We start from the raw sequence: 20,283 nt of genomic DNA on the forward strand, positions 1-20,283 counted from the left end.
GCATTGTGTTGCAGCGCGCTCCAGGTAGTCCCTGTTGTCCAGTGAGGCATGTTGAGGCCTACCTAAAACAAAGGTTGACAACATGGGGGGGCCTTGCTGCGACATACGGACGGCGCCCCGTTGACAAAGTTTCAGTTTCAGAGGGTGCTGGCAATCACGATTGCAGCGGCGGGCTTGAACCCGAGTGATTACGAGACCCATTCATTCAGGATAGGGGCCGCTACAGAAGCTACGGCTCAAGGTCTGCAGGCAGACAATGTTAAACAGTTAGGCCGCTGGTCTTCGAATTGTTTCAAGAGGTACGTGCGACTCCACATGTTGTAAGTTACTGAAGAAGTGCACTCACGCTTATTGTCTTTTGTTTGGATTACAGTTTCACGAGCCTGTGACGCAGGGCGGAAATTGGGACCGGCCCAGTGTCAGCTAACCACCACTTCAGGAACAAGGAATGGAAGACGTGTGGACTGGGTCGTGGGCCACTCATACGTGAGGCGTGCCGGGGACATATTCAAGGCAGGTGATACGATCCACACATCTGAGGAATATGGGTTCAGGGTGTCCTTCCATGGGAAGGGCGGCCTGTGTATTGACCGACTGCAAAGTTTTGTGGAAGAATTACTAGGGCGGCACAGGTCACCGCCATCTGTAGTCATAGTGCACATTGGGGGCAATGACTTGGTAAGACTGGGCAGACGAGCTTTAGTTGAGCACATACTTTCTGCAGTTAGTTGGTTAGCAAAGACGCTCCCGGGATGTACAATAGCTTGGTCTTACATGATCCCGAGGAGGGTATGGCGGGGTGGGTTGTCCACAACAGCGTTGAACCATTCGGTAAAGAGGGTCAACAATAAGATGGAGAAACTTTTCGCTCTGCTCATCTTGAAAGCATATCTCATGGGTTCATCTGGGGCGATCACTGTTATTCAGATGTTGGGGTACACCTGTCCAGGGTGGGGAATGACTTGTTGATAGGAGACTTGATAGCTTGGCTAGTGGGATTGAGGAGACATGACCAATAGGAGGTTTGGGGGGGCCAGATAGTCGGTCAACTATCTGGACTGTGGCGGTAAGGTCATGATCGGGGGGTGCCACCCATTATGGATGGGAGCGCCAGGGGGGAGGCGGCCATAGGCCCCTCCAGGGGCAGACTGCTATATGCCCCTCCCCAGAATTTCCCGGGGGCTGGATATCCGCTCCGGCGGAAGAGAGTGCGGGGAAAGGGGGGAGTCCACGCTGTCCTTCTTACGGATACCCCGCACGGGAACTCGGACGACCTTAGGATGGCGTCGAGTGAAAGGGGGCCCCCACAACAAGGGAAGTTACAGTTGGCTACAAGGGTAAAGTCCTCTGCGTATGCGCCACTCACACGTGAGGGCTGGAATTTGGTGATAGGGATCTGACACCAGTTAAGACCTTGCCGTTGGCCCCTAACGTTAGGATGTACAAATTCGTATGCAATGCATTTGTCATGATGTTAGACTCGGTTAGGAAATCTTTGTATTAGAGATTTGTTAAGGTTAGCCTGAATACCTGTCTTCATCGAATGTAATGGAAGTTGAATTTGTACATGATACATGAAACGTTTTTAATTTAAAGTTTTAAATTTTGTTTCATATTTTAATAAATACGGCCGGGGGGGGGGCCTGTGTCTGTCTCCTCCCATTGGGATTGGTGGTGGAAGGGGTGGCGGGGATCCCGGCCCATAAAGAGGGCAGGATGCCACCACCCTAGACACTGCAGTTACTTGTGCTTATAGAATGATATTCTTGCTACAAGTTCTATCACTCCTGCACTGATAAGATTAGAATTTGGGTTGCTAAAGGAGTCATTATCTAGACTCGTGCATGCATAATATGCTGGAACAAGATTAGGTAAATTGAACTAACTCACTGAATCATATGTTATGGGACTAGCTACAGCACCGCAATACATCACCGGTAAGAGTTTACCTGCAAGAGTGTCTCGTCCTTACAGGCCTCAAACAACTGTGGGAAACTCTAACCAATCTACTTACCTTTAAGCGCGTCATCAAGAAGTCACTTAAAATTCAATCTGTCATGGAGGATAAAGCTACACTAGCAAAAAGGACACATGGGTGGATGACATTAAATAACTATACGCCTATTGCCTTTCAAGATTACTTTGCCATTAGTTACAAAGCTTTTATCAAGCAGCAGTTTCTAAAATACCAGTTGGGGTTATTACCAGTTAAAGATCATATGGCACCCTGGCTAAGTGGAAATCTCCCTGCTACCTGCCGACACTGTGAGACAAATAAGGAAAATCTGTTGCACTTAGTCTGTCCCTGCAACACTGTACAGACAGAAAGGAAACAACTATTAACGAGGCATTTAGCCAAAAGGGGAATTCGAACAAGAAGGGAGACTATTGTAGCCTGTTTTGATCGAGGGCATCCTCAGCTAAACTGCCGCTTTCTCACATTTTTGCTAAAGGTGGAGCAAAGGTTACTCAAAATGTAATTTGTTCTGCGCTGCCGACATAAACTGCAACTTAAATGGTTACATCATTCATAAGGAACAACCAAGCAACACTGGGACAAACCTGTTTTATTCTTGAACTAAATCTCCTCAATGAAAATCCCTTTTTCTTATTTCTCAACAATCTTAAATTCAAATGTAAAGATTCTAATCTTAGAATTACCAATTTTTTACACATAATGTACTTGTGTATATCTATCATTTATAACTTTTATTGCAACAGTTTCAAGTAACTTAGCAATTATTTAAATCAACTAAACTAAACACATGGGACATATAGCCTCTAAAGTATACACTCATACTTCCCCTTTTAAGATTCTCACTCAACAATAGTCGTCATACATAAATATACTGCTCTCAACTGTATCATAGAAGAAATCCTCATTTCTACGTACTCGTAAAGACTTTTCTACTTTTAGGCCCAACATGTGATCTAGATTAGATTCATGTATTACAGCATGTATTTCAATATGAAATATATACTATGGTATTTATTCTCTGTTATACTTTCACTGTAGCTCTTTTTGTTTTTTTCTTTTCTTTGTAATGAATCTTATAGATGTAATTTGATGTTCTATATTTACTCTGTACCTGACATGCTATTTATTTCCTTACAGTACGGCGTTATTTGTTTGTACTGTGTTTATTGTATGAAATACTTATATTTAATAAAAAAATGTTGGCCTTAAAAAGAAATGCATGAATAAAACCCTTGGGAGTTGTGTGTTTATAGGGGAATAAGGTAGGAAGTATTATAATTATATAAAATGTATTGATTATTTTTAGTAGTTATTAATATATTTTTATTTGAATGTTGTGTTTTTAGATCCATAGCGGGTTTTGGGTTTACAGGGGAATAGGATGGGAAGTAATTTAATTATATTGAATATTTTTTTATTTATTAATATTTGTTTAATTGAGATGTTATAGTGTTAAATGTGTAAAGTAATTTATTATTAGTTAATTAATAATTGTTAATTAATTTTAAGTAGGTAATTGGTAATTAATTATGGTAATTGTGTAATTAATTTTTGGTGTGTGTTGTGGTGTTTATAGGTGTAAAGGGTGGTAAGTAATCTGTGTTTAATTAATTATTATATAGTTGTTAATTAATGTTAATTATTTGATATTTATTTTGTGTAATTGTCTATTATTTTCTGTGTTGTTTTTACCTTCAAAGGGATAAACAGTAGGTAGTAAATCATTTTTTAATATTTAATTATTAGTTGTTAACAGTATTAGTTTAAAATAAAATATTTAATTGTGTTTTATAATTTTATAGTCTAATTTAGGTGTGTGTTGTGGATATTATAGTGTTAAAGCATGTGTACTCAATTAATGTTTAATATTTTTTTCATTAATAAGATTTTTTTAATTGATTATACATTATGGTAATTATAGAAACACATTTAATTTAAAATGCTGAAGGGCTTTGTTATTGGTTATTTGAATAATATTTTTGTTTGTTAATATTTGCTACTTTTAAATAATTATTGTTTATACATGTATTTATTAATTTATTTTATATGTTATTTATAAAACGATATCTTTTAAATCTTTATTTTTTACTTCGATATTTTTTATTTTATATTTTTGTACTTGTTTAAGTATAGGAAGTCAATATTTTTGCAAAATACATTTTTTCTTCTATTTTTTGACATTTATATTTTTTAAATCAATATTTTGTCAGTGAACTACTGGGTGGAGAACATGCACAGGCTCCCATTCTATGTCTGAGCGCCGAACCACGGTGCTCAGAACCATCACAACGCTGCATTGTAGAGTTGTGATTGGCTATGGGGAGCCTGGGTCTGCTTCCTGGTTCCACAGAAGCCAGGAGGAGGATAGAGGAGAGGAGGCGGCCGGCCGTCTGGCAGGTGTTTTTGTAAACTTTTCAACCCTCCTTCCACACTCCCCGCACCACTGCTGCTTTACAGAACCAGCCACTCCTTTTCAAATGTGCTATAATCTACATCATAATCAATCCTACCCTGAACCCAAATTCAGGGTAGGATAACTGCTGCTACTTTCATTTCAATCAAGCCCCTTTGCGTCACTTACAAAAAGGTACAATATGGGGTTGAGTCACAAGTGCAAATTCAGTTTTGAAACATATGACCGACATTGCCATACTTACTTACACCTGCCAGAAATTCAAAAGGGATTCCTGACAGACATAAGCTAATTTATGGGTAGATACATCTCTGCCATGAGTGTGGCAACGTTATGCACCTGTGGATCTCATTCAAGAAAGGGCATATTGGGGATCCCGGAGTGGTTGACCTTGGACGTTTGGGAACACCTTCAAACAACGTGTCCCAGCATGTAAAGAAAAACAAATATACTCAGATTACTAAATAATTGACAAACACAAATTATGAACTGTTGCACATATGTACCATAGTCTGGATGATCGATCAGAGGAAGCATGGCTAAGCATCTGAGCATTTTTTATAAAAAAAACATCAACACTGTTAGGAATATTACTGGAGAATGCCTGGGGGAAGGATATCAGTGAATTTCCTCCTGAAATATGAGGGGACAGGATTCTGAATAGCCCAGTGATGGAGCTACAGGTCTTTAACTATTTCGCTATTAAAGATAGATATTATTACCTGAGTGTCATCAGCATTTGAGACCAGATCAAGGCCAAAAGATTTTACAAGAGCAGCTAAAGGTGAGATGAAAAGTGACAGACTAAGGAAAGATTCCTGATGGACACCCCAAGATAGAGATGAGGGATTGGAATAGAACGGGGACATGAAAAATGATTGTAAATTGCCTGCAAGAAAGGATCTTATCTACCTGAAGGTATTTTTGCAGACTTCCATCTGAAAAAGTCGCTGAATCAAGATAGTACAAGATACTGAATCAACTGCTTCCGAAAGGTCTAATAACTTGAGGGCAACTGGGTTTCCTTTGCAGAGTACCATATGAAAATCGTATCCAACAGAACAAGAGCAATGGCTACTGTGATGCAGGTGGAAAGCAGACAGAAAAATCAAGCATGTGGTTATTTTCAAGGTTTTCAGAGAGTTGATGTTGATGTGTTTCTATAGGATATCGACAGGAGCCAGAAGAAGGGGAATGGGGTGGAAGTTGTTCCCGTACAAATGGGTCAGCCCTGGAGTTTTTGAAAAGTGGTATCACAAGGATTTGTTTCCAGAAATCCGGAACCACTGAAAAGGTGATAGAAATGCTGCAGAGATCCACAAGAACAGGCTCTAAGTTTTCAGAGACCAAAGCCATGATGTGGGGAGGGCGTGGGTGTGAGGGAGAACCAGACATCATGGAAAGAAGAGAACATCACATTTGGACTATGGAAAGTTCAGCAGAGGAAGTGAGAGATTTCCCTGAGGGCTCAAGCATTTCAAGAGTGGAAAGTAGTGTAATGGGAGGGGTTTGGGATCTAAAAAGAGTGGTGAAATCTAGAGATGTTGCTACAGAAGAAATCGGAGATTGGAGCAGACTTCTTGCAAAAGAATGACATTGACAGGCTGAGGGATGTAGAAGACTTTTAACAATTTGAAAAATCTCCTGAGAGGAGGTACCTGAAGTTGCAATCTTTTGTTTGTAAAAATCTGCATGTGACTTCTGGAGAAGTTGTTGTAAATTCTGAATGGTGACTTTATATGCAGCTTTAGCCTCTGTCCCGTAGGAGCAACGCTTCAGTTTTTTGCACTTCTTTATGGGAACAATAGAGTCCAGACAGATGAATAACTTCAACACTGGAGGATTTATACGGTGCTATAATATACAGGACATTAGAGAGGCACTTATTAAAGGGGTTTCAGAGGGTGTTATATCTGGGGTGTACATCAAGAGTGGAATTCTTAGTCACCATCATTTTGTTTTGATCAGGGTTATGGAAAGGCACAGCAAAGTGATCCGTCCATATTAATTGAAACAGGGGGGTACATGTCTAGAAGTGTGATTTGAGAAATTGTGATTCAGAAGACGGGCTGCTTCATGAGTGGGTAAGAGAGAGAATAAGGCCAGACTGAAAGCATTAGCAGATTTAAAGAAGGTGGCAGCATCTGCATTTCATACACCGCTGAAGTCTATGTTCATGTTCAAGTCTCCTAAGATTACAAAGCGGGAAGATTTTAAGATAAGAGGTGCTACCAAATTGATGAGCTTTGTGGTGAAATTACCTTTTGGACTCAAGGAGAATAAATTAAAGCCCCTGAAAATGAAGTAGTAATTGATGCTTTGGCAATAAGTAGCAGAACCTCACACCTCCAAATATAAGATAAAATGCATGATTTGAAGGGCTAAGATTTACCATTCTAACTCCAGTTTAAGCAACATTGAGGGTAGTGTATACATGTGTGGTGGGCAAATATGCAATTATAAGGCCAAGATCCCAAAACTTTGGAGAATATGTAAGTTGGAGGTGGCAATTATATTTTTATAACTTCAAATCTTTACACATCAAGGAAAGTGCATTTCTGGAGAATTTTTGAAATCATAATAATTTGGGTTAAAATGAATTTTTTGAACTACATTCCACCCAAAAATAATAAAAAATACATAAAAATGGTTTTTGTGGTATGTAAGTTATCTTATTCTAAATCTATCTCTACAAAGATTGTATAAAAAGAAAAATATTTGGATAATGAAATACAATAGGAAAATGCAAAACATGTTTTTCCTCAACCGTTTTGGGGTTCAAATATCATATGCCTATGACTAGGCCTAGGCGAATTTTTAATTCTGCCAGTGGAATCAGAGGAATTTGTTAATTCTGTGTTACTCTTGCAATGTGAAATTACTCATAAATGCTGCCGCTCAACCGACAGAATTAACATGCAGTGGTAGGTTTCTAAACCGGGCCGGATGAAGGAGCATTCCCTCTGTGTTTAAAGCCACTGCAGATTAAAGTTTAATCTGCAGTGTTTTATTAAACCACTGACTGCCCTGCAATGCATACCCCTCTTCGCCCTTACATTCTCTGCAATAATCACTGATGAGGGGTATGCACTGCTATAAGTTCTGAACAGGGCTGGAAGAGGGAGCAATCTCTCTATGTTTAAAAACCACTGCAGATTAAAGTTTAATCTATACTGATTTTTAAACTTTAATCTGCTGTGGTTTTTAATCATAAGGGGACTGCTCCTTCTTTCGGCCCTGTTTAGCAACCACTATTCAGCATTGCATACACCTCAGCACCCTTGAATGAATGAAGTGATGAGGTTTGTTGAAGTCGCACCCAATTGCTATTGTGCTTTTGACAGAGGGCGCTGTGGAGCTGCGGTGCACACGAGCTGTGGAGCACACGAGTTGTGGCGAAGAGGACAACAAGGAGACGCCGACTCCAGCCGCTACCTTTTGCCCACTGCCGGGCATCCCAGGCATCCCAGGCGCGGCTGCATTGTTTTGTGCCCCCCCGGAAGCGGCTGGTGCGCGACGACTCCCGTGACTGGCGAGCAGGCTGCGGCTGGAGCCGCGTGTCAGCGGCGGCTGGCGCTTGGGGTGCGGCAGTAACTGCGGCTGGATCCGCGAGCCCTAGCAGGACGCAGCAGGGCGCGGCAACTACCTCAATTGTCGTTCCGGGTACGGCCGGAGCCGCCAGCACCTGCCAGACGCGGTAATAGCCGCAAGGGGTTTTTGTGTGTTTTTGTGTGTGTGGCCAGGCCAGAGCCAGAGCCGCTGTTCAAGACTGAGCCCGAGCTGAGACCCCCTGACAGCCACGGCGATAGGCTGTGCACACTGCAGAAACGCCAGCGGGAGCAGCCCGAGAGCGGCCCGAGAGAGGCAGGAGAGAGCTGCTCAGGGGGTCGTGGGAGCAATCCCGGAGCCATCTTGGAGGGACTGCGAGAGGGACGGCGAGAACGGAAGCGGGACCCGTTCTGTGGGTTCTGTGGGTGTGGGTTACCCCGTGAGCCGCCCCCCCCCCCATACCTGAAATATCTGGAAAAAAACTGACTAACTGACTAACAAAGAGACTGCTTGCACTCAGCCAGACAGCGGTGGTGGAGTCACTAACTGTGCCTTGGGAACAAGTGAGCAGGCGCCAGCAGGGCCAGTAAGGTAAGAGGCGGAGGCGGAGGGGGAGTTGAAAGCAAGCGCGGCAGCCATTAGAGGCGGCCGCAAAGTAAGAGCCGGGGGTGGACACAGAGAGGCTGGTTGACTAGGTCCTCCCAGCCTGAGTGCCTCCCGTGTGCTCCGCTTGCTACCCTGCACACCTCACTCGCAGTCTGCAGTCATTTCTGCCATTTGCCTCCTGCCATCCTCCACCACCCCACCATTCCTGTTACAAGTGGCAAAACCAAACACTACAACTCATTATAAACTTTTTACAAAGCAAACTGAGTTAATACAAAAGCCAAACAGTAAACAGTGACAAACGCTACAAAGAAGGGGAATATTCAACATCAACGCTTCCAGCTTACCGCGTCACCTCATCACTGACCACAAGTCAAACGGCACCGTCCACCTAGAATCAGCATGAGGTCGGGGAAACCACGGGCGCGGATGCCACAGCTGTGACATTACAGGGGAAGACAAAGAAGGTTAAGGGGAGCCCCACACGTATGACCAGCGAGGTGGTAGAAGAGGAGGAGGTAGTCGAAGGGTCAGCCGTGGGTAGGAGTAGGATTTCCACAAAGTTATCCCCGGAGGACCAAGGCTCTAGGACAACAGCCCCTGCCACTGTTTCCACAGACCTCGTAAACTCCGCAATAACCCCCCTAGGCATGTCGCACCAATCTGACAATCCTGGTCCATTAAGCTTGGATGAGGGAGCCAATAAGATCAACCAGGACAGCACAACCAGCAGCCCCACAACGAAGAATGAGGGAAATCATTCGAGAGACGTAACACCACTTTCGGTACATAGTGAACAAGCCCTGCATTTAAAAGCAAGTAAAAGGGCATTGATCACAGACTTTCTCAAAGTTTGCCAAAGACTTTCCACCGGGAGCGTGAGTCGAAATACATCCCCACCTCACGACTCCGGCCCCAAATGCAACAGTACACAATATAACGCTTATATGGAGGGAGCAAACAAGGAAGTCCCACAGTCCGTATCACCACCAAACCGGCCAAGGTGTTACAGTGAATCCTGCAAAGCCCAAACGGTAAAGTCAAGAAGGAACTCCGGGTGCAAGGGGCCTGGCCCCCTCTGGTCAAATGTTTTAAAGACCCAACAAATAGATAAGGACTCAGAGCAAGCTAAGGGGGAACCACCCTCTCAGCCTCTACAACCGACCCATTCACTACCTGCGCGCGCCCTAGTACACTGGGCCACGGACGCAACTGACGACTCGGTTTTCCTAGAGCAGAGTCTGCAGAGTGCACATTTAATTCAGAACACGTCTCCAACAATAATTGAGGAATCCCTTCTGCAGCCTCAGGCGCTACCCCGTGTTGAAAAACAGTGCCCAAATCCACAGGCAAACTCTCACAGTCCAACGTCTAGTCAGCTTATACCGGGTTTGGAAATAAAGTGCCGCGCTGCCCCAACCGGACGAGATACTGATGACACCGATGCCATTAAATATTGCTTGACACCGAAGCCACAGGAACTAAATCTAATAGCAACTGATTCTGTAACACTCAAACGAAGCACACAAGAGTTATCAACTCAAAACAATCAAGGCCCCGGGAAGGAAGAGAGTAGTGACAAAAACCCAGGGAGCGACCAACTGCGGGAGCATCTAACGCATTCAGACCCCTTTGCATATTCGCCTGTATCACCCATTCCCATTCATTTTCAGGGGGACTCGTCAGAGAACAGTCAAAAGGTTTCCATCTGGCCGCAATTATTAAAGACAATGGAAACCATAGGAGCGGCCATGTCCTATCACGCGGACAAGATGGATACTCAAGTCGATTTGCTCCACCTCCTAGCGTTTCACGTCCAGGGAATTGAAGCAAACCTACAAGACTCAAACACTATGATTACCAAGGTCCAATTAAATAAGGATCACACATTCTATACTTGTCACTGCTCCAATATAATAGACAAGTTGGCCACATTACCCAACCTGATGACCCAGATACTGGGGGCCGTCAAGGACTCGCCAAAAGACTCTCCCACGGAAACAACCTCAACAGCAAGGGAACCAACCGATAATCAGCACTCCATAGAGGGCACCGGCAGGGTGACAAGGCAGACCAAAGCCAGCAGGGGCGAAGAGCGCCCGGAATTTCTAGACCATCTACACTCTCCCCCAGCAAAGGAAAACCGGTCGCCAGCAAGACCAGATGAGCATAACCCGATTAATCGTACAGAGGCGGCCGAGTTAATTCAGGGGCAAATTTCCAACGTCGTGCCAATCGCCAACCAGACCAAACAGGCTCCAATGCTTACAAAGAGAGAACGAAAGCGACTAAGGAAAGCCAGAAATGCGAAAGCACACAACCGATGGGTTCCACAAACTTTCTCGGAAAAATCCACCAACAATCCCGAGATTAAGGAAACCAAACAGCATCCCGAGAGCGTTCCACTTCAAACTAGAACAACGTCAGAGCAAGGGTCTACACCGACGGTCCACCCAACGACCAAGGCGCCCTTGACTTCAGAAGTAGTAAAATGTGAAACAACGACAAAGACGAACGCATTAAAAGTGTTCAGCATCTTTAAACCCGCGAGTCAAAAACCAGACCGTAAAGTACCACTTCAAGAGCCGGGAAAAAATATAAACATTGACCAAAAGACGGATTCAAGCGACAATAACTCACCTAGTCAAGCCCCAGACTTTAAATGTCAAGTTAACTCAGATGATGTCGCAACGATAAAGGGAATTAACCCTCGAGATACAAAGGGTGGAGACTCTCACGTACCATCAGCCCCAGTCCCTAACAGAAAAGATTTTGCTAACAGCGCACTGATGGTAAACTCACATACACTAGTGCCAGGCAGGAAGGGTCCATCGCTTTATTGAAGAGAATAGACGACCTAAAATCCAAAAACGGCCCACGACAAGTAATAAAATCGAGTTTAACCCACAATACAGTTCAAGAGGGTCTTATGATATCCTGAACAGAGGGGCCATTTTAAGACTTCTAGAAGAACTACCAGGTCTGCGACATTTAAAATCGAGCGACCTCGAATCAATTGAGTTTAAACCGAACCCTCTTCAAGCAGGCTCCGACTCAACAATCACAACGTGGACCAACCATTTCGCCACAGATCTAATCCTGTCTCATAGGGAGGCTTTCGCCGCATGGGGCATTGAACTAAAAATAGCGGAGCCAGCGCGATATCCCAGCCCACTGCGGAAACAAAACCCAAAAATATGCCTTCTAAAAAACGCCAAAGGGCCAGATTTAAGAAATAGTACTGAAGTGGAAGTGCAGGGATTAAGGCAAATTACAATCACTTTTGCACACCAAGAGGCAGACATGCCCGAAAGGCCCCAACACACTATTCGGGCACAATCACATAGGAATGTAGTTTGAACAGACAGCAGCCCAATGACGGGTAAAAAGCAAGGCTGCAAGATTTGCTCATGGAACATCAATGGTTTAAATGCGAAGCTGGAGGAAGATGACTTTATTGAGTTTATAACCCAATTTAAAATTCTACTGTTTCAAGAAACATGGCAGACCAAAAACTCCCCTATAGTGGGGTACAAAGAATTCCTCGTTCCAGCTCAAAAGTATGGACGCTCCGGCAGGGCCAAAGGGGGCCTATCCATTTTTACATCAACAGATTTCACCTGGTCACCAACTTGCATCGACTTAGACTCCACATGAATGCAATGCATTAAAGTGGAAATTACCCCTAACCTGGGACTTCTGATCGTGAATATCTATGTGCACCCCCGTGGAAAACATAAAGGGAAAAGGATAAAACAACTAGTCTCTACAATCAAGTCACTGAAATCAATCTACCCAAGTGAAAACATGATAATAACGGGAGATTTTAATCTGAACCTAATTGGTGGACAGGAGGGACCCCTCCCCATTAATATCGAACCACGGCAGGGCAATCAATGCAGACAAAGTGCATTAGGCAGGAAATGTGCTTCAGAACTAGAAGCTCTACATCTGTTCACTTTAAATGGGAGAGGCCATTTGCACAGACCAGCCGCTCTAACGAGGGTCTCCAAGAACTCGGGCTCCACCTTAGATTATACCCTGGCTGACCCTGACTTATTCCACCAAATTAGTGACTTCCAGATTCAGGAACGCGGAGAAAGCGATCATTTCCCACAGACCCTCATCCTGACCACCCAACCTACAAAATCGGAGAAAGGCAGCACCCTTGTCCTTGAACACAAAAATCTTTAACCTAAAACGGCTAAACTGGAACGAAGGGAACCTCTCTACTCTAATGGAGTCATGTCACGTATTGTACCAACCAGCTGAAACATCAAGAGACATAGTTAAAACTTGGGAAAATTTCGTAATGGAGATCAATAAGAAACATCAATTCAACAATAGAGGACCCAAACCCATAAGGAAAAGAGGCGGGGAATGGTACACACCGAAACTGCGCCAATTAAAAAGGCAAATAAATGCATTCCTTAGGGCCGAACGTAAAAAAGCCTCTCAGTTATCACAAACCATGCTGAACAAAATTGAATCTCTAAAAAAAGAACTAAAAAGAGAGATCAATCTGGCCAAGCGATTGCATAGGGAAAAACTAGCATGCTCCATACTCCACGCAAGTAAATTGAATAACTCAAAAGATTTTTGGACAAAAATAAACTTTATGCTAAACGGCAAACATCGCCAGTTTAACTCGGACATGACGGACCAGCTTTGGAGTAGTCACATTGACTTATTATACAATTCCACTGACAATAACAACGAGCGTCCAGAGGAGCTCCCCCGGCTTAGCCCGAGCACAAAGCTGGCTCCAAAAAGCAGTGGGAACTTACCGATATCTAAGAACACAGGAGACATGGAATTGTTCTCTTTAAAGCAGGTCTCGAACACCATAAAATCATTGAGAACAGATGGAGCACCTGGACCAAACGGGCTTCCCAATGCCTTATTCAGTAAAGTTTTACAAAAAGGTGAGCAACCCAATATACCCTTGCGGGCTTGGGCAAGGTTTGTAAGAGAAAAGATGGCCAGCAAGGGGTTTTATTTATCTAAGTTATTTACAGCACTGTTAGGACTAAACAAGATTAAGTCTTGTTTAGTCCTAACAGTGCTGTAAATAACTTAGATAAATAAAACCCCTTGCTGGCCATCTTTTCTCTTACAAACCTTATTCAGTAAAGATCCAACATTTTGGGCCAGCCAACTAACACCCTTATTTGGTCACAGTCTAAAAACCGGGAATATTCCCGAATCATGGAGAGGCAGTATTCTTCATCCAATCCACAAATCCGGGTCCTGCTCAGACCCTAACAATTATAGGCTAATAGCCTTAATAGGGTAAACAGTCATAATATCGATTTCAAAATATAGAATGGACATAATATCGAAGTAAAAATATAGAATGGACAAAATATCGAATGGACACAATATAGTGGTTAAAAATATCGAATTTAGGGTAAGTAATATCGATTTTCAAAATATAGAAGTCAAAATATCGAAGTATACAATATAGGCATTAAATATATCGATTTTTTAATAATATCAATTTTTTAAAAGTGTTTTGTATGTTGATATATATGTGAAAAGTGTATATTAATTTTTGTAATGTATGTTTAATGTATTTGAGTAATTAATTTTATGTTATTTAATTTTTGCGTAATTTAATTCTGTAGCGGGTTGTGGGTTTATAGGGGAATAGGGTGGGAAGTAATTTAATTATATTAAATTAAATATTAATTTTTAGCAATTATTATTAATTTTTAATTAAATTTTGCTTTTTAGTTCTGTAGCGGGTTGTGGGTTTATAGGGGAATAGGGTGGGAAGTAATTTAATTGTAATTAATTAAATATTTTTATTTATTATTTGGTATTCATTTTGAATGTATTGTTATTTTTTAATTGGTAATTAATTTTTATTCATTGCCAATTAATTTGTATTAATTGATTAATTGTTAATTATGTTAATTTTCTAAATTTATTTTCTGTAGCGGGTTGTGGGTTTATAGGGGAATAGGGTGGGAAGTAATTTAATTGTAATTAAGTAAATAATTTTTTTCATTCATTGTTATTGATTTTAAATTTATTGTTAATTAATCTTTAATTGGTAATTATTTTTCTAATAATTGGCAATTAATTTTTATTAATTGGTAATTATTTTGTATTAATTAAATATTTGATAATTATGATAATTGTATTAATGAATTTTCTGTAGTGGGATGTGGGTTTATAGGGGAATAGGGTGGGAAGTAATGTAATTGTAATTAATGACATGTTAAAAATAATGTTTGTGTATTGATAATTAATTTACTGTTAATTTTTAATTGGTATTAATTTGTATTATTAATTAGTTTTTGTTATTGAAAATTAATTAGTTGTTAAATAATTATGAATAGGTTATTAATTTTTAATAACTAATATGTAGTTGTATTTCTAATTAATTATTACATAATATTAAATTGGTTATTAATTTCAATTAATGTTTAATTGGGATATTTAATTTATTGAATGAATGAATGAATGAATAAGATATTTAATAAAGCGCACGATGGCCGAAGCGGCTTCCTGGCGCTGGGGGCCTGATCAGAACTCAACAGAGGGGACCCAGGGAGGCTTAAGAGGGGAATGCCTGAGAGAAGAGAAAGGTTTTAAGAGCTTTGCGGAAGTGAGTGTAGATGGGAATGGAGCGGATGGAAAGGGGAAGGCTGTTCCAGAACTGGGGGGCCAGGACAGAGAATCGAGTGCCCCCTGTTCTGGATTTACGGAAGCGAGGGATATGAAGAAGAGAAAGAGAAGAGGAGCGAAGAGTGCGGGCAGGGACATGAGAAGAAACAAGACAGGTGATGAACAGGGGCGCAGAGCGGGAATGAGCCCAAAAAGCTAGACAAGCCAGTTTGAAAAAGGATCTGAAGCGAACAGGGAGCCGGTGAAGTGATTTGAGAACCGGGGTGATGTGCGAAAATTTAGGGAAGGAAAGGATGAGACGAGCAGCTTGATTTTGGATGGCCTGTAGACGGCGGGATTCGTAAGCAGGGATGCCCACATACAGGCTGTTCCCATAGTCAAGGCGGGAGATGACAAGGGCCATGACTATGGATTTAAGTGCATCGGTGGAAAAGAAGCGTGAAATTTTCCGAATTAGACGGAGAGAAAGGAAACAAGAAGACACCACGGAGCTGATCTGACTGTGCATTGATAGGTCATGACTGACCTTAATCCCAAGAGTGCGGACAGAAAAAGCAGGCACCGGGGGGGGACCAAAAGAGAGGGGCCAGTGTGCCGGGGACCAAGGATTGGAGGGACCGCCAGTGAGAACAAGTTCCGTCTTATCTGGATTGAGCTTCAGATGGTTGGCGCTCATCCAGTCAGAAATGAAAATTAAAGTAGAACAGAACTTGGAAAGGGAATCAGGAGTAGAAGAAAGATCAAAGACGAGCTGGAGGTCATCTGCGTAGTTGTACACAGAGACCCCCAGCTCAAGAAGAGAGGTGATGAGAGGATGAATATAGAGATTGAAAAGAAGAGGGGAAAGAGAAGAGCCTTGGGGAACGCCACAAGTGACTGAGCGGGGTGGAGCAGAAAAGCCGGGGAGATGAACTGCCTGGGACCTGTCCCGAAGGAAGGACGCCAGCCAGGAAAAGGCCGCACCCCGAATGCCCGCTGCGCTGACACGGTCGAGAAGGATGGAATGATCAATATTTTTAAAAATATTTTAAATTATTACTTTCCCTACTGTTAAACTCACTGGAGTGGGAATAGTAATTTTCACCCTCCCGCTATCCAACGCTTTCCCTACTGTTGCACTCTCTGGAGTGGGAATAGTACTTTTTACCCCTACGCTATCCAACGCTTTCCCTACTGTTGCACTCTCTGGAGTGGGAATAGTAATTTTTACCCCTACGCTGTCCAAAGCTTTCCCTACTGTTGCACTATCTGGAGTGGGAATAGTAATTTTCACACTCCCGCTATCCAACGCTTTCCCTACTGCTGCACTCTCTGGAGTGGGAATAGTATTTGTTTACCCCTACGCTATCCAACGCTTTCCTACTGTTGCACTCTCTGGAGTGGGAATAGTAATTTTTACCCCTACGCTATCCAATGCTTTCCCTACTGTTGTACTCTCTGAAGTGGAAATAGTAATTTTTACCCTTCGAATATCCAACGCTTTCCCTACTGTTGCACTCTCTGGAGTGAGAATAGTAATTTTTACCCCTATGCTATCCAACGCTTTCCCTACTGTTGCACGCTCTGGAGTTGGAATAGTAATTTTTACCCTCCCGCTATCCAACGCTTTCCCTACTGTTGCACTCTCTGGAGTGGGTATAGTAATTTTTACCCTTATGCTATCCAACGCTTTCCCTACTGTTGCACTCACTGGAGTGGGAATAGTATTTTTTACCCCTACGCTATCCAACGCTTTCCCTACTGTTGCACTCTCTGGAGTGGGAATATTCATTTTTACCCCTACGCTATCCAACGCTTTCCCTACTGTTGCACTCACTGGAGTGGGAATAGTATTTTTTACCCCTACGCTATCCAACGCTTTCCCTACTGTTGCACTTTCTGGAGTGGGAATAGTATTTTTTTACCCCTACGCTATCCAACGCTTTCCCTACTGTTGCACTCACTGGAGTGGGAATAGTATTTTTTACCCTCCCGCTATCTAACGCTTTCCCTACTGTTGCACTCTCTGGAGTGGGAATAGTAATTTTTACCCTTACGCTATCCAACGCTTTCCCTACTGTTGCACTCTCTTGAGTGGGAATAGTAATTTTTACCCCTACGCTATCCAACGCTTTCCCTACTGTTGCACTCTCTGGAGTGGGAATAGTATTTTTTACCCCTACGCTATCCAACGCTTTCCCTACTGTTGCACTCACTGGAGTGGGAATAGTAATTTTTTACCCCTACGCTATCCAACACTTTCCCTACTGTTGCACTCACTGGAGTGGTAATATTAAATGTTACCCTCCTGCTATCCTACGGTAAAATATTGTACATTTTTTATTAATAACTTAAATTAATTATATCTTAATTTTAAGGTTATTTGAGTATTTTTAAGTATGTTTTAGTTAATTATATTTAATATTTCATTAATTTTGAATTACTTTTAAGACATTTAAAAAAACTCGATATTTTGACTGACTATATTTTTTACAGACTATATTTTGGATTCGATATTTTTGTACTTACCTGTTTGTAGATAGGAATTCGATATTTTGGCATTCTATATTTTGGTGACTATATTTTGGTAAGTCTATATTTTGTCATTCTATATTATGTCAGTGATCCCCTTAATAGACGTGGAGGCCAAGATCTATGCCTCCAATCTGTTGGTAGAACTGGATTCTTGGGTGAGCAGTACAGGGATAATTTCCCGGACACAAACAGGCTTTCGGCGAGGACTGGGCACCTTGACCAACTTATCTGCCTTAACCCTCCTTGTTAACAAAGCAATTCACAATTCCACCCCGCTGTACACTTGCTTCTTGGACCTAAAAGCGGCTTTTGACAAAGTGCCCAGATCCATTTTTTGGGCCAAAATGAAAGCGTGGGGCGTGCCGCCAAAGTTGCTGGGAGCAATCATCGAGCTTTATTCAGACACTTGGGTCCAAGTTAAAAAAGGAGATGGTCGACGCCTGACAAGGAAATTCCACACAACCAATGGCTTAAAACAAGGCTGTGTACTGGCCCCCAGCCTCTTTAATATCTACACTACAGATCTAGAAAGCGACCTACGTACCACTCAGGGCGATCCTCCAAAATTGGCTAATTCACCTATAATATCTCTTCAATATGCTCCTGTCAAAAACCCCCATCGGCTTACAACGCTTGATCTCCAAACTGTCGCAGTACCTCGCGAACGCACAGCTGACTATAAACCTAAAAAAAAAAACACTCTATGCTTCTGCGGCTCTAGAAAGAAAAAACAAAATTTTGTCTGGAAGATAAATTCTACTTCTTTAACCCAGGTAGACAAATATAAATACCTAGGAATCTTATTGGACCATCGACAAAAGTTTAAACAGCACCTGGAACAGGGGAAATCCAAAGCCAAGCAGCTTCAATTTGCTTTTAAAACTGTTCAAAAGCAACTAAACGGACATTCCACCGGCCACATTCTTAAGATCGTAGCCGCTAAATTTCTGCCATCACTAACATACGGCTCAGAATTACTGGCAACCCGGGACTCCACAGCGTTAAACCTCGCCCAATCCAGGCTGTTTAAAAACCTTTTCCTAATTCCGCGCCATATCTCTCAAGCTCAAATTCGCTTGGAGTTTGGTCTCACCAACCAGCTCCCGGCAAGACAAGGAGCACTCGCCAAATACTATTGGCGCATGAGGGACGCAGCAGACGAATCCCTGGCCCACCTTTGCTGGTCAGAAGTTGAAAAACAAGCCGGTCTACCAAACTCAACATATAAGACCTTAAGGCAAGCTCTTGAGGCACTAAAACTGGAAGAATCCTGGCATTTGCCCATGACTTACTCCGCTTTCAAGCTGATAACCAAGAAAGCAGTCAAACAAGCATCATTACTCATGGACAAAGCAGCAGTGGCTGGCAAAAACCATGCCTGGATCGTTTTGCCATCATATACCAACTTAAAACCTCAGGAATACTTGAAAGAATGCTTCAGGGACCATCACAAAAGGAAACTTAGTCTCTTAAGGCTGGGCTGCTTCTCTTCCAAAGAGCTTACTCCTAAATGGCTACGGTCGTGGGCAACTCCCGAGTGCCGTCTCTGTGGCAACGGTGCGGAATCCTTGCTGCACCTTATATGCATATGCCCGGCACTTCAGAATCTTAGAAAAATACTTCTTCGACCACTTCTAAGAGAAGCTCAGGTGAGAACTTGCAGAGCGGCGGTGATAAGATGCCTAAGTGGATCTTGGATAGAACTTTCATGCAAAACAATAACATTTTTGAACTTCGCCGCCATAAAGCTGGAAAACAGGGCGGCAACCAAAGAGGTCTCTGGACAATAGGCCAGGCCTCGGCCGGCTACGGACTCTTCTCTCCCTTCTCTTCCTTTTCTTCCTTTCCAAACGGAGGTCTTTTTGCACCATGAGTTAAAAACAACGCGCCCCCCGTTTGAACTACTGCTATTTTCCCACACCTCTACTTCTCTGACTTTATCATGAGTTAAAAACATTGTGTTCCCCGATAAATTCGCATATTTTATGATACCAGTTTTTAACAACATTTAAAGCTGAATTTGTGTTGTTTTTTTTATGATGTATACGCTGTTTGCATGGTGGTAAGCCCACCCTTTTATGATTTTTAAAATCAAATAAAGTATCATTATCTCAGCACCCTTACATATTCTGCAGTAATCACTGCAGTGTATGTAAGGCTACCCAGGGGTATGTACTGTAGTGCATTTGGTATTTAGCTGAGCTATTTCTAATTGCAAAATACATCCTTGCATCCATTTTTGTGCATTTAGCTGTAAGAAAATACGACAAATGCCCACTTCACCCTGTTGCAGAACTCACCAGAATCTTGCAGAATTTTAATAGAATACAGTGGAATTCCATGGAGTCAAAAGCCTCCAATTTCACCCACCAGTTATTGAGTGCACACCTGAACCAGGTGGGTATCCGGGATCTATAAAAGAGGGGACTCAGCTCTCAGAGTCTGAGGTCTAAGTAAAGAGCAATGTCTTCAGCTTTTTGCTGAATTCAAGGACTGAGGAGGCAGCCCTTATGTGTAGGGGTAGGTCATTCCAGGCCTTGAGGTTGAGGTAACAGAAGGCGTGGCCGTTAGCTCTGGGTCTGGCAAT

At 42.5% G+C, this 20,283-nt stretch overlaps 1 protein-coding gene across 1 annotated transcript; it reads left to right on the forward strand.

Moving 5' to 3' along the window:
• The first annotated feature begins 9,384 nt into the window (after nt 1-9,384).
• LOC147716926 (uncharacterized) lies at nt 9,385-18,382 on the forward strand. The gene is made up of 3 exons (XM_086920459.1): nt 9,385-13,453; nt 13,677-13,838; nt 17,799-18,382. The coding sequence occupies exon 1, from the start codon at nt 9,494-9,496 to the stop codon at nt 11,387-11,389; it is 1,896 nt and encodes a 631-aa protein (XP_086776585.1). The 5' UTR covers nt 9,385-9,493; the 3' UTR covers nt 11,390-13,453; nt 13,677-13,838; nt 17,799-18,382.
• The last annotated feature ends 1,901 nt before the right edge of the window (nt 18,383-20,283 follow it).

Source organism: Lissotriton vulgaris, chromosome 5 (genome assembly GCF_964263255.1).
Source record: "Lissotriton vulgaris chromosome 5, aLisVul1.2, whole genome shotgun sequence".
Taxonomy (NCBI): Eukaryota; Metazoa; Chordata; class Amphibia; order Caudata; family Salamandridae; genus Lissotriton; species Lissotriton vulgaris.

What these genes read in the sequence shown, in the direction of transcription:
- LOC147716926 (XM_086920459.1), top strand. Translation starts at nt 9,494, where the DNA reads ATGGAGGGAGCAAACAAGGAAGTCCCACAGTCCGTATCACCACCAAAC.